This window comes from Muntiacus reevesi, chromosome 22 (assembly GCF_963930625.1).
Source record: "Muntiacus reevesi chromosome 22, mMunRee1.1, whole genome shotgun sequence".
Classification (NCBI taxonomy): Eukaryota; Metazoa; Chordata; class Mammalia; order Artiodactyla; family Cervidae; genus Muntiacus; species Muntiacus reevesi.
This window is the reverse complement of record NC_089270.1, coordinates 28215307-28231367: the sequence shown is the minus strand read 5'-3', so window position 1 is coordinate 28231367 and position 16061 is coordinate 28215307. Positions and strand designations below refer to the sequence as shown.

Here is a 16061-nt window from a genome sequence, read left to right as displayed (position 1 = left end):
TTTCTCTGCAATATTTCATCCATTGCTGTTTCTTCAACCAATTTCTACAGACTGATGAATCCCAAATATCTCACACTGATTCACCTCTCTCAGTCTTCACAGTCAACTTAAGAGATCTATCTATTTGGAAATACACCAACGTATCTCAAAGTATACTCACCCTCTCCTGTTCTTCTCTCTGAGTATTCTATCACAGTTAAAGATGAAACCATCTTTAAAATATATATATATATATATTTATTTTTGGCCATACTGAGTGGCATGTGGGGTCTTAGTTCCCCAAACCACACCCCCGGCATTGAAAGTGTGGATTCTTAACCACTGGACCACCAGGGAAGTCCCAAAGATGAAACCATCTTGATTCTTTCTTCTTCTTCAAGCATTATAGTCAGTATATTACCACGTCCTGCAGTACCTCTCACATCTGCCTCTCTTGTCCATCTTCACGTCCAGCACCTCAGTATGTGTGTCCTACTCAGTTGAACTGCTGCAACCAGCTCTTAAAGCTTTTGCAAATATTTTCATTTGGATAATTTGGGCTCATTTCAGTAGTTCTCCAGAAGGACAGGTTATCGGGTTCACATAGCTGTTCTCCATAAGCATGAGCCTCTCGTTTTATGATTAATTATGCTTTGATTTCCCTAGGCATAAAAGGAGCTTTGGGTAGACCAAGAATAGGCATTTCAGCTACAAGGCCTCATGAGGTCTTCCAGCCTTTGGAATAGTGGAAACATACCAAAAGCTGTTGCAGAACTGATTTCTTTCTTCAAGAATGAGAAAGACAATTTGCTTAGCAAATTAAAAAGTTTTTCTGCTGTAGGACCCTTGAAAAAATAAAGGCTGAAACAAACCAGGGAAACAAGTTTTTATTGCTGTTCAGTTAAAATTAAAGGACCTATGAACAGCAGCACTGTTTGCATGTCATGTCATGTTAATTTCACCCGTGATGAAGGGAGTTTCTTCCAGAATCACGGGTCCAGGATATTCCAGGGAAGGTGTACATATTTATACAAGGGGTGGCTGAAATGATGTGTGCTTACTCCAGTCTGTCTCTGTGACCTTGTGTGTTCAATCCACACTGGTGACAGTTAAGTTTTTTGAGGTAGGGAGAGATAGTATAAATCACAAGGAATTTGAAGCCAGATGGACTATAGTTTGTCCCCTAATTTGGGCACTTAAATATTAATACTATGTGTCTATGTTCATAGCACAATATCTAACACAGTCTCTTCCTCCAAATCATACAATTTTATTCTGAATTCTCTTTTTAAAACACAGACTAATCTTTAAAAGCCTTTTCATAAACTTTCTTCATTAGCACCGCGAATTTCAAACTCCTCAGGATAGTACATGCATTTTTCTATAGGCAGCCTCAGATTCTTTACCCAGCCTCACCTTCTGCCATCTCCACCTGCAGTAGCTCCAAAGACATCATGAGCTACCACTTTTAAAACCCTTATAAAACCTGTTCCCCATCTTCTAAAACCCATCTTCTCTTTTTCTAGCAGGGAAATGCTAATCCATTCTCTAAGTTTCAACTCAAATGACACATCCTCTATGCAGATTTCATTTGCCAGTAATGTTACTTGCCAAACCACATCCCCTCGTTCTAAGTTAATGTTTACACAGTATTTTGTGGCCGAATCTCTTCAAGAAACTATCATATTTTATTATTATTACTTCTTGATTTGTTTATTTCACTGCTAGAGTTAGCTTCTTGTGAAAAGGGAGCTAAATTGTATTCATTTTTGCCTCCCTAGAATCTAACAAGACTTGGCCTATGGGAGGGCATGTCTGCTAGGTGAATAAATGTCTGGAGGGCTGATGTGAATTCAAATGCAAAGAATGGATTAAAGATAATTAAAGACAATAACCCAAATCACAGAACTGCTACATGATTTGCTCAAGTTGCCTGAACATGTATACTCCCCAGATAAATCTGCCTCCAACTCACATTCAGCATTTTCAGAAACACTAGTTAAGAAATTAAAAGCAGTGAAGGGATTGAATGATCATTAAGTAACCAATAACCACATTAGTTTGCTAATCCTTGAATAAGTCCATTAATGCTCTTTTAGGACTAGTGTACTTCCGGGAATATATGTTTTCCTATAAAAGTATTAGGTAGGGAAGCTTGCCATATCCAGCAAAACACATCTATGAATTCCCAGTTCATTGTCCATCATAGGTGGCCAATTTTAGTACGTGAGAAAACTGAATGCTCTTTAATTATTAATGATTACTTGGAAGTACAAGTGTTTTTTTTTTTTTCACACTGGGAGTTACCCTTTTTTAAATGAATTATTTTCTTTTCTCTTGGTAAATCCTGAGATTAAGGGATTTACTCAATTCTCTGCAGGGCATTGAACATTTTAATAGGCACAACAGACCCAGATCACCTCACAGATCTTAGCAAATGACAGAGATACCTGCCACCACAAAGTGCTGGTGACAAGAGACTTCCAGCACACAGAAGGAAAATACCCTCGTCCCCCTCCTCCAACTGCAGAATCTGCTTTATCACCCTGCTAGGGAGATCCTTCAACTAGATTGCTAGCTGATTTGATTCGATCACACAAGTAATTGAATTCTCAATTTTAGTGACTTGAATGGTATTCTAACAAGACAAAGGAACAAGCAAAGACATTAGAATTTTATTCAGCAACGGATGTACAAAAATGCATCAACTTTGTAACAAGAGGCAGTAAAGCCTAGGGAGGAAAAGCAATCATTTCTGAAGGCAGAAGGATCTATCCAGGCTCAAGTCTTGACTGTGCCACCCTTTAGCTTCTGACTCTGGAAAGATCACCTAAATTCTTTACATTTCAATCTCTTAATTTACAAACTAGGACTGAAAATGAACCTATAGTTGAAGAATTTTCTCTAATTCTTGTGACTCATTTAACATCAGGACCAGGCACACAGCAAAGGCTAAATGTTGTGTTAGTTGCTCAGCTGTGTCCAACTCTGCGACGCCGTTGGCTGTAGACCACCAGGCTCCTCCGTCCATGGGATTTTCCAGGCAAGAATACTGGAGTGGGTTGCTATTTCCTTCTCCAGTAGTATAAACCCCCATCCTTAATGACATTAAATCATTCTTCTGAATCTAGACCTGAAACTAGATTATTTCTAATATTTTCAATGGTTGCATCATTAGCCTTGATTCTACACAATCTTTTGTTTTTTTAAATAGGCCACCCCATCTATGTGAATGGCCCATTATCCAGTAGTACTCAAACCAGAGAAGTGTACATCACGATGGGTTCCTCCCTTCCCTTGAGCTCCCTGTTTGATCCACTGACAAATTCTGTTGATTATACTGTGAATGTTGCTGCTGCTGCTTAGTCACTAAGCCGTGTCCTGCTCTTTGCGACCCCACAGACAGCAACCCACCGTGTCCCTCTGACCATGGGATTTCCCAGGCAAGAATCCTGGAGTGGGTTGCCATTTCCTTCTCCAGGGAAACTTCCTGACCCAGGGAATGAACCCAAGTCTCCTGCCACCTGGGAAGCCACTCGACTATGCATACTCCCTTATTGTTGCAATCATCACTGTCCAGTAAACTATCATCTGCCTAGACCTCTACCATTGATTTCTAATTGATCTGTCTTCATTGTCCCTGGTTCACTCCCATCTATTCTTTACAACACAGAAAGAGCCTTTCAATGACTTTCCACTGTTTCTCTTAAAATTGGATGCAGTCTCCTCCCATGACCTGAAAGATAACTTGCCCTCTTCTTCAAACTCCACCTGACGCCTTGCATGATAGACTCAAGCCACAGTAGCTTTCTTTTCATAACTAAAACACTTGCTCTTGTTCAATGGCTCTTTCTTTTATTTTCAATTTCAACTTAACTATCATTTCTTGGGAGAAGACTGTCCCTACCACCCGTTAGCCCTGTTATTCCCTTTCTAAACAAACTGTTGGTTCCTTGTAGAGCTCTTATCATAACCTTTGATGTGCTTGCTTGATTTCCCCACCAATCTGTAATCTGAATATGAACAGGAAATGTCTTTTGTGTTCCCAACTAAATACTTGGTACACAGCATTAAAATATTTGCTAAAATACTGAACCAGTTACAATTTTATTGGATGTATACTATGTGGCTGACATTGTTTTGCATGTGTGCGTGCTAAGTCACTCGGTCGTGGCCGACTCTTTGCGACTCTGTGGACTGTAGCCTGCCAGGCTCCTCTGTCCATGGGATTCTTCAGGCAAGAATACTGGAGTGGGTTCTCATGTCCTCCTCCAGGGGTTCTTCCTGACCTGAGGATTAAACCTGCAACTCTTAAGTCTCCTGCACTGGCAGGAGGGTTCTTTACCACTAGCACCAGGGAAGCCCAGACACTGTTTTAGATGTTGTAAATATGAAGCTTAAAAATGCACAGTAACTGCACTCAAGGAGCACACAACCTATCCGAGAGCTACTGCCAGGAATTCACACATTTTATTATAAGAAGGGGATGGTTTGTGAAAGCTTCACAGGAGCTGACAGTTGACCCTGATCTTGATAAATGAAATATTATCATAAAAGAAAAATGGAGATGAAGGGGGAGGAAGGAACAATGGGAAGAAAGTTTGGAGACAACAAAGAACAAAGGCACCAAAGACGGATTTTAATTGCCATGATATCTTCTACCCATAGCCTTGGTTCTGAACACAATGGAAATTGTGGAAAGAAGAGGTTTTCTGAAGCCAATACATTAAATTTCATCTGACCAACAATAACTGCTGTAAGCAAAATGGTACAGAATATATGTGCTGTTATTTCCTCATCTATAAAATGAAGGGATAATAATAATATGCTTCTTATGGTACTTCCAAATGGGAAATTCCATGATACTTGAGTTTCTTTTTCATAAGATTCTTAAGGGCAAGAATCAGTGGACTGATTGTTGAATAAATGTTTAATGAATAGATTCACTTTTACACAATTTATAGTCATGTGCTATTTTTGTTTACTAGTCCCAATATATGTGGTCTTCAAATTCTGATACCAGTTAATTATGATTGTGAAAACCCACACAGGGTCTACTTTCTGCGTTGCTTTTTGAAGCAAGTTAGGTAGGTTAATTTTAGTCAATATTAGAATATCAATACTTCTTTAACTTTTCTTTATCCTGTCACAAATAGATATATTAATATATAATAAAAAGGAAAGCTTCGCATGAGACAACAAAAGGATAACAATAAGATAGTAATGCCATCAACCTTCATCACCAAAATGTGTAAAAGTGAATATGCAAAGAAAGAAAATCATTCCCAGAGTCAAGACAAATGCTAAGTAGTAGTTAGGTGTTGCAGTAGCTGAGAGAAATTCTAGCTTCTAAAAGGATTAGAGTAGATGGAACATATTTTTTTTTTTTTTTGGAACATATATTTTTTATGTCCTTTTGACTTTCACTTAATAATTTGGTAAAAGTTAACCAGTTCCAGAACAACAACAACAAAAAATGGCATGATCCTATAGCACCAGCTTCTATTTCTTTCAAATCAAACTAACATTTAGAAGAGTGGTCTTCATTTCATCATCTTTACCAAAATCTGCGCTTCCTGGTCTTAATCTACAAAGAATTTCTTTATATTCTCCCAATGTATTAAACATAGCAAATATCCATCCATTGTTGGCTCAGAAACTATAAACAGAAGTAAACAAAGAGGAGAAACCTCTCTGGAAAGTTCTTTAATTGCTATCTAAGTTTGTTTTCTTGTTTTACATTAATTTCCTTCATGTAACCTGTATGTAGACAAATTCAAATATATGCTGTGCATCTATTTGGAATTTGAATATTCAACTATCTTCTCTGACTGGAATTCCCTGTTGTTCATCTTCAAAGATCTAACTTCTAACATTCAAGCATACTTCTTCTTCATACCTCTAGTTCAAAGACAACCCTAATATTCTTCCTCCATAGCACAGAATCAACACTTGCCTTCAGTCAATTAGCACTTTCTAGATGATTTTATAATACTAGGATGGATTGCCCTTTCCTCCTCCAGAGGATCTTCCCCACCCAGGGATTGAACACGTGTCTCCTGAGCCTCCTGCACTGGCAGGCTTTTTCTTTACCACTAGCGCCACCTGCTTAAAGGATGCCACTTGGAAGGCAGATTTTATGTATGGATGGCAGTGATGCTGGCTTCTGGCCAGATGTCTCTGATTTTCATTACATGAGCCACACCACAGAGATGCTTGAATATTTTTATACCATGGCAGTTACTTTCCCCCAAGGGTTTCTTCTGCCCTAAATACTGGGGTAGACTTTTTCTCTTTAAGATGCCACTGGTCTTTGTCTGTTTCCTGAACACAATAGGCTTTGTTGCACCTCTCCCAATAAAATGCAAGACCCCTATTTTTTGGAGAAAATGGTCCCAGGAAGCGAGCAGGGTTTTGTGCCTGTCTCTCCCCCCTACTCCTGATTAATCTTGACAATGAAATCAGCTCAGTGCGGTCTGCATCCCTTTCTCTCCAGATTCTGGTCCTGGCTCACAGGTGGCAAAAGGCTCACGAGATTGGGTGCTGAGATGGGCTCCATCCTAGGCTCCAGATATCACCCTGAGCAAATCCTTTGATGTTTTCTGCCCTGAGATTCTGGGAAAACTGGGGCATCAAATGGGGGTGGGGGCTGTGCTGCCCTTGTTTAAATCCCCCACAAAATTGCCGTTTTGTTTTGGGGCAAGCCCTGTGCCTGTCAATGATTCACGGCAGATACTTGCAAACATGTCATCTTTCTTCACATCACATGATGAGCCTTCTGCTTCCCTTTGTAGAACTTACAGGGAAAAGTAAATTGTGGGAAGAGCTTTGAGTTCTTTACTGCCAGTGTCAACTGGCCATCTGCTAAGCTCCTTCTCAGTTCTAGACGTACTATGTTCACACTCTCCTTTCTTCTTTAGAATTTGCCTGTGAGCACAGCACCGCTATTCACATTTTCCTAGTGAGGAAACTGAGAAGTTAGTACTTATACAAAGTCTCCCACCATATAGTGCTAGGGGCAGGCTTAGACTCAAGACTATCTTGCCTTTCCATTATTGTCTTGCACCTCCTACATATTTAATTATTTTTAAATGATGCATACAACTCAGGAACAGGCAAATATAAGAGATGCAGAAGGCAAGGTTTGCAGGGAGAGGTAAAAGCTTCCATGCTCTTTCCAGCTCTGGCCCTCCCAGCAGCGATGTGTTCACCAACACAGAAACTAGTCCCTGTCTTTTATTTTTTGTCCACGCAGCATGCGGGATCCTAGTTCCCCAACCAGGGATAGAACCTGCTTTCTCTGCATTGGAAATGCAGAATCTTCACCACTGGGCTGCCAGGGAAGGCCCTTTCCATGTCTTCTTTTAATGATTACCATCACTGTATTATCATTATCTCAGATTGTTTTACTAACTTCAAATAGGTGTAAAAATTTACCTCAATTTTATTGACATTTTAAAGCCTCTGTCTCCTCTAGGGAAAAAAAAAATGTCACAATAATTTTCACCTTGCAATATACTTGAAAAAATACTGACACCCAATAAACGCTAAATTCCTTTCTAAACACTTCTTTCATTATATTGTTAAACTGATTAAAGCCTTCATGTCATTTATATCCTCTTATTTCAAATCCAAAGGATCTGTCTCTAAAGACTGTTCACAATCTACCTCTATGTTATTTACACTCATTTGTTCACTTATCCATTCTTTCATTAAACAGATGTTTAACATTTAATAATTTAAGAACTCTTTTCAAGATAATAAATATGAGCATGCCTTTGAAAAGGCATTCAGTTTAAATTAAAGAGACAACCATGAAGCAAACCACTGGAACCTAAAAGTACCACCCTAGTTCAGGAATGGCGTGCTAAATATAACCTGGTTTTGGATATGGGAACTATATTTGACTATCAGGTAAACTAAAAGAAGATCGTATCTGCTGACTAGCTAACGAAGTTACAGGTGCCAAACGCGACTAAAGGAAGCTGTGATCTTTTCTCTACCGTACGTGACAAGTCGCTTCAGTCATGTTCAACTCTTTGCAACGCAACAGACTGTATAGCCCGCCAGGCTCCTTTGTCCATGGCATTCTCCAGGCAAGAAAACTAGAGCAAGTTGTTGTGCGCTTCTCCAAGGGATCTTCCCCGCCCAGGTATTGAACCTGCGTCTCTTGCCTCTCCTGCACTGGCAGGCGTGTTCTTTACCATTAGCGCCACCTGGTAACCCCCCCATTTCTGCCCAAATCAATGCAAGGAAATCGACTTTTTTACTGTCAGTTTTCTTCTATAGTTTCTGCCTGAACCTCTGTGACACGTAAAGAAAGCCTCTATCTTTGTGTAGGGCTCAAGTTTGGAGAGCCACGATTTTAGATAACCATGGGAAGCCATAAAACAAGGCTAGCATAGGAGTTACTAATCATTCCAAACTTGTCACGGAAAACAAACAAAAAAAAAACACAAAAAAAGCCCAACTTATTTCCTTTGCTTCAAATTTCCATGAGGTAGTTTCATTAGAATATCATTATTGGTTTTTTTCATTCCTCCCACTCTTGTTTAACTGATCAATTTGCGACAGGGCATTCTCATTTCAGTGTTACAACAGATCTAAGGGTCTGCAACGAGCAAGGGGAGTGGAGGGAGGAAAGGAAGAGATTCCATCTTCAGTCTGTCATGCTCACAGCTCTCTACCAGTCCTACAGAGGAAATCTGAAATTACTGAGTTTCAAGTTTAATTGAAAACCTGAAATTAAAGGTTTTCTGTTAAACCTTTGATTTAATTGGGGGCTGGGGATAGAGGGTTGTGAGCAAGATTGTCTAATTTATAACAAGGTTGGCACTACTGGCATTTTAGACCAGATAACTCATATTTCTCTACTGTGCAGAGCTGCCCTTTATGTTGTAGCTGTTTAGCAGCATCCCTGGCATCTCTCACTAGTGGCAGTAGCTTCCTTTCCCAGTTAAAACAACTGAAAATGTCTCGGTGCATGCTAAATCATTTCAGTTGTCTCCTACTCTTTTCGACCCCTATGGACTGTAGCCCGCCAGGCTCCTCTGTCCATGGGATTCTCCAGGCAAGAATTCTCCATGCTCTCCTCCAGGGGATCTTCCCGACCCAACACTGACAAATGTTCCTGGGTGGCAGGGGCTGGGACAAAGTGCTCTCAGCTAATTGAGAATAAGAAAAATATTTGTGGCTATACATGTAAATGATGTGCAATTCAGCTCTTATTAATAATAAAACTATTTATTCTTCATCTACCTTTTCACTATGCCTATCATTCAGTTGATTCTGAACTTGGGAAGGGAGAGGGGACTACTATTATTACCTCCTAAAATCCTCTACATATAGTAATTACTTTAGATGCAATGAACTTTAGTTTTAAAAATCATATTCTCTCTTCCAGTTCCATTCTATGATGCTCAATTAGTTTTAGAATAATTTCTAGTATTGGAGATAGAGACTCAGCCTATTACCTAACTTTTTTAACGGTCTTAAAAACAAAACATCTTTTGCAATGGTTATAAAATAAAAAATGCAGCACTTTTGTGTATCCCTTGACACCTCAGCTTACTGTCTGGTGGATATACTATAGCCATTTCTACTTTCCTGTCAACAGAGTCTGTCTAGAAAACCTTGACAATCAATCCCATGTGCCCTTTGAAAACAATTTTTAAAAAAATCCAGAAAACAAATCCCTACAGACCTACTTTAACCTGCAGCTTCCTGATGGATTAGAGGATTATTGAACATCTTGTACAATATTTTAATTTTATAAATACAGAAACTAAATCCCAGGAAGGGACATGATTATCGAAGGTCACAGAGTCAACCAGGAACATAGCTAAAACTAAAGCCTCTGCGTCCGAAGTCCCAACTGAATAATCTCAACACTTCACAGATGCTCCCTCTAAAGTTTTACAGAGCTTATAGTACAGTGCCTACTGATATGTCTTAATAATAGAATGCCTTTTATTGCTCAACCTTTGCATTTTTTGCATCAGTTTTATCCTTGACTAAATTATAAGTACTGTGAGGACAAAGACTGTACCAAATCTCTGCACTACTCCAAGAGCCTTCCTAACAAGTATATCCTGACTGACTATCTCCCTAGTGTAGAAGAAAGGGGTCCAGGGGCACAGTGAATGATGCAAGTATTAATAAAAGTAGCATCTCCAGGGGAATTTGTTTTCTGTGTGCTAAGCAGTCTTCATAACTGGGATCTGTGCCAATGAACAAATAAACATGTGTCTGAGTTTCTACACTATTTTCCATTTCACAGAGATATGGTATATGTAGAATTTTATACATTGGCATCTAATGAACAGAATATATGTTTAACATATTGGCTGAAATATGAAAATAAATAAAATCATGATTAATAAAATTAAGAATTGTTGGCAATCTAATCTTAAGCATGGAAAAGAGGCAAGATACCTGAAGAAATCACACTAAAAGTCAAAAACTGAAACAGACAATAGGCTTGGGTAATACGTTTGCCAAAGTAATACGGTATTTTATCATTCTAGGAGATAAAAGATATAAAACAGAGCATACTACTATCTTAGTTATCTTTTAGAATAGGTAACTTATGTATCATTTCTCCTCAACTGTTCTGTGTCAGTTTACGTGGGGAAAAAGGACATCAGTTTGAGGTTACTGTCTAAATTTCTTCTGGATAAGATTAAGGCTCATAAGGAAGGAATAGAGAACAAATTGAGAGTCCTTTATAATTCCAGGGCAGCACTGTGCCAAGAGCTGACTGTGCTTTGTATGTATATTACATTCAGCCGCATAATGGTGAAAAACATTACTCTATCCAAAAGCTCTAAAAGCAAGCATGCACACAGAGTTATTAGGCCTAAATAATTCCTCATCATCCTGGGATGCAAAATGACACTGGAAAGATCCATCTCATTCTTCGTGGTCCACATCAAGTCAGATGGACAAAGTCCTGAGAGTTTTGATTATCCCCAGAACCAAATGAAAACCATAATTGACGTTATAATTCCAGCCCATTATAACTTTTTAAATTTAAGATTTCTCTTTGATGACAATGGATCAATAGTTGATCATGCAAAAGAAAATTTCACTTCATGTTTCCTTTAGCTTTGCATCTTGTATGTTAAATCTGTAGATCAATATTTGAATTGAATGCAGTTACGTGCACATTTTGAATGTGGGGTGTAGTCATGGAGGACCTCATAGAGGTTTGCAAAAGACCAGAGCAAAACAGAAGTGAATTAAAAGATCGAAAAGCCTCAGAAAGGGAGTCACTACTCACAATGTTCATCAGGGTGAGGAGGTAGTTTTGGACGTGCTCTTTGCCATGGAAACGGACCACAGAGTCATCCACTCCCAGCAGAACCTCGATGTTGTAATCGTTTTCTCCTGCGTGTCTGCGGCGCCTCATGGTTTCATTCAGCTGCTGGTCAATGCTGCTGTAAACAGTACCTAGATCATCAAGGCCTTCCAGATCCGACTCTATTAAGAAACAAAAGGAATCCAGGCATTTCAGTTTTCCCAATGGGCCTTCTAAGGACTTCTTACAAAAAAAAAAAAAAAAAAAAAAGGATGTTCTTGGGGCGCCTATCATTATCATCCACAGTCACCAAGATGCTGCTTGTCAGTTTATGCCTTCAGTAATGTGCACATGCACACGTGATCAGATGTCCTGTAAACTCAACACGGAACAAACAACACAGGGCAAAACAGTATTCCCGCACAGAAAATAGTGCAGGATGTATGGTTGCAGGAGGAACAGAGGAGTTCCGATTTCCTCCAGCTGTATCCTTGGTGCAGAGCACTGGAAACGGGGGTACAGAACATGTGCGGGCTAAGCAAATATTAAACAAATGGAGGCTATTAATTTCAAAGTCACAGATTGATAAGTTTACAGTGGTTAGCTTAAGTTACCTTCATCATGGACTATGGAATTTGCATCACATAAGTCCAAATTGCTTCTTTTTCCAGTAGCCTCTGCTTAAAAATAAAATTATAGCGTGGCAACACAACAGCATTTAGTGGTATGATGACCAGTCACCATATATTACTTTATTTTTTGTAAGTGTGGTTTTCTAGTGAATGCTGTTAGGCAGACACTACAGGTCTTCCACATTTTACTGGACTTCATCTGGATAGCAGGCCGCTTTGATAGGTATATATCCGAATCTGTGAGATACTTAAGTTAAAAAAATCAGTCACAAAATTAACTATAAAAAAATAGAACTATAAAAATTTTATTTTATGCTATGGAAGGAATTTAATTTTTTTACTTTCCAAATAGATATACATATACATAGACACACACAGAGTGATATACAGATAGCCATACACATACATATCTCTAGAATATCTTTCTATCTACTTACCTACCCGCCTGGAGAGAAAGAGAGTAAGAGAGGCATTTTCAGGTTCTAATTATCTCAGATTTCGATTATCATAGTTTTGGTGATGAAAATGTTTTGGTGCATTAAAAAAATAAAATATATTCCTGAAATACTAAAAAAGATATTAATGAAAACTGCTAATATAGAACTGAAAGAATCCTCATTCCCATTTCAAATATATAAAACCTGGAAAGGATTTTATTTTACATACTGCCTTGATGACTAAAACAGCCACATATCTAAAAACAAGTTTGACAGAAACAATTCTGACTCATGTTTTATACGAAGGCTTATTTAATGTTGTACTGAGGACTGTAAGCCATTTGAATTGGTGTCTGACATTAACGAATAGACATTTTCCTCTCCACCTCTGTGGTTTTAGTAAAGCTGAGGGGGAAAAAGTGGTGTCTCTTGGTCAAGAAGATTGATGACCAAGCCTTAGCCACATGGGAATTGAATTGCAGAAGTAGAGGTCTCACTCATACCCTTTCCACTTTTAAAAAATACAGAGAAGCAGCAGTACCCTCCCCTGTAAGTCTGAGTAGAGGCTCTGAATATGACTACTCAGGTTAGAAAGCTAGACTGTAACTCACTTTGACCCAAGCTCAAATGCTAGATCATTAGCTGCGAATTTTCTCCTCATAAGGGAATCACATTGGCTCCACGGTATGTACATAACTCTCGCCACTGTCCACATCAAACAGAAAGCTTTCCTCAAAAGTTGTTTTTAAGAGCTGTAAACCCATGCTGAAGGCAGGAGACTACACCTGCAAACAACTTTCCTATTCCACCTCAGTCTCTTCAGACACTGAGAATGTGAAAGATTGTGATAGCCAGTGTACAAATAGAAAATTCATACACAAACTCCCAGCGCTAAAAGTGGCTCTCCTTGGCAGAACTGTCAGTGACAGTCTCCAATGGAAATATCCCAGCGATGTCATCATGTCATTAAGTCTGAGGCATGAATGAAGAGGCTGAATACCTATTTCAGAAGGACAGTTCATCCTGCTCTAAGCAAGACACCTTTGGTTTGGCCTTTGCATCCCTCCTCAAATTGGTGGTTTTCTGGTAAGAGAAGAGAATCTATTTTTTCATTGCATGAGGAACTCAGGAAGGAAGTCTTTTTCTTTCAACCATTGCTTTTATTCAATCAAGAACACTTCTGCCCCTATTTCCTCCTGTGCTGTACAATGTTCTTTTCTGGGATTCCTAAAGTGGGCAAATGTCAAACATTTACCAAAAAAAAAAACACAGTAGTGGAATAACTTATGGTGATTTTATTTATACACCTCCACATTAATTACAAATTGTTCTGAGGCTGTGAAATATCTTCATTCACAATGAGTTTTTCCTACTATGTCTATGTTAAAATATAATGATCAGATATACCTGGCTTCAAATCCTGGCAGTGTCACATCCAAGCAGTATGACTTTACTTAAAACTAACCTCTCTGAGCCTCAGTTTTCTCATCTGTAAAATGGGACAATGATACCTACTTTGCAGAGTTGCTGTGATTCTGATTAACGTTAGTAAAAATAGTGTACACAGTACTTAGTCATAAATGCTCAACAAATAGTTCTGCTGCTACTATTATGATGATAGTTATGGTGGTGATGATTTCCCATTAAGAGAAGATTTCTACACTTTTTAAAGCTTCCTACATTTTATTTTATATATCAAAAACAAAATGGTTATATTTGTTCTGAAATAAAAGTGAGAAAAAAGTCTGGAACCAGTAAAGAAAAATATGAAATGCTGATAACTTTAGAACAAATAAGGGTAACAGTATCTCTTGTGGAGCACAAAGTAGATAAAGCAGAGGAGAAGCTAGAATGCTGACTTCCAGTTAAAATTAGGATTAAATTCAATCTTGCCTGGAAAATCCCAAGGACAGAAGAGTCTGGCAGGTTACAGTCCACGGGGTTGCAAGAGTCAGACACGGCTTAGCGACTAAACCACCACCAATGAGACAAACTTTTTAGTAGATTAAAAGCCTAATATTAAGCTGGAAAGAGTTAGTTTAGAAATAGCACTGATCTTCACTCAATGCATATTTATTGAGTACTCATGTCTGGCAGATCCTGAGAAAGTTAAAAATTCTTTACATGCTAATTCTGGATCCCTGGTGGGTCAGAAGGTAAAGCATCTGCCTACAATTCGAGAGACCCAGGTTCAATCCCTGGGTTGGGAAGATCTCCTGGAGAAGGAAATGGCAACCCACTCCAGTATTCTTGCCTGGAAAATCCCATAGACGGAGGAGCCTGGTAGGCTACAGTCCATGGGGTCGCAAAGAGTCAGACACGACTGAGCGACTTCACCTTCACGTTCACCAGATTCATATTCAGAATGAAGCTGAATTTGTGTTCTGCAGTCACAAACAATCACATAAGCTAAAACTTGTGGACGTGTCCACGGCTCATACACTAAGTAGACCTAGTCAGGGTATTGAGTGCACGTGCACCTACTAAGGCACTTCAGTCGTGTCCAGCTCTTTGCAGCTCCACTGACTGCAACCCACCAGGCTCCTCTGTCCATGGTATCTTCCAGGCAAGAACTGGAGTGGGTTGTCATTTCTTTCTCCGGGGAATCTTCCCAACTCAGGGATCAAACCTGCATGCCCTGCGTCTCCTGCATTTGCAGGCGGGTTCTTCACCACTGGTACCACGTGGGAATCCCTATGAGGGTATTAGAACATACCTAATGGCAACCACTCCAGTATTCTTGCCTAGAGAATCCTGTGGACAGATAAGCTTGGTGGGCTGTGGTCCATAGGGTCACACAGAGTCGGACACGACTGAAGCGACTTAGCATGCATGCATTGTTAATAATTCACGCTTTTATAAAGCTTCAGAGTTTAAAAGCGGACACACAGACTTCCCTGATGGTCCAGCGGTTAAGAATTCACTTGCCAATGCAGGGGACATGGATTGGATTCCTGGTCTGGGAAGACCCACATGCCATGGGGCAACTAAGTCTGTGTGCCATAACTACTGAACCTGCACTCTCGGGTGTGAGCTCCACAAGAGAAGCCACTGCAATTAGAAGCTTGTGCACCACAACCAAGAGTAACTAACCACTCTCACTGCAACTAGAGAAAGCCCGTGTGCAACAAAGAAGACCCAGTTAGCGAAAAACAAACATATAGTGTTTAAAAATAAAGTAAATAAAAAAAGCAGACACACAATTTGACAAAATTTTAGATACCTCTGTGTCTAATTCTGACATTCTCTTTGTGTCCCCATAAATACAGGAATAAGAACAATTAAAGGTGAATATGATGCTAATCGGGCTTCCCTGGTAGCTCAGATGGTAAAGAATCTGCCTGCAACGTGGGAGACCTGGGTTTGGTCACTGGGTTGGGAAGATCCCTTGGAGAAGGGAAAGGCAACCCACACCAGTATTTTTGCCTGGAGAATTCCAAGGACAGAGGAGCCTGGCGGGTTACAGTCCACAGCACATCAAAGAGTCAGACACGACTAATCGGCTAACACACAAACACACACACATATGATGTTAATCATGTCCAAACACTCCCTATCAGATCTGTTTTCTGCTTTAGGGACTGAGGAATCACAGAGATGTCAATAGGCAAGTTTAAGAAGTGAAACTACAGGGACATTCTGTGTTGAGTCTTCCAAACTCTGGATCTCTCATGATACCCTGTTGACATCCTGCTTAAGTAAGTGAATTTAAGG

General features: G+C 39.5%; 1 protein-coding gene across 1 annotated transcript in view; it reads right to left on the bottom strand.

Annotated features, from left to right (window-relative positions):
- The window catches only part of ADAMTS3 (ADAM metallopeptidase with thrombospondin type 1 motif 3), a 263966-nt gene that overhangs the window by 49676 nt on the left and 198229 nt on the right, over positions 1-16061 (bottom strand). Inside the window, exon 5 of the mRNA XM_065914442.1 lies at positions 11261-11460. Coding sequence (XP_065770514.1) covers positions 11261-11460 — 200 coding nt within the window. The remainder of the gene's footprint in view (positions 1-11260; positions 11461-16061) is intronic.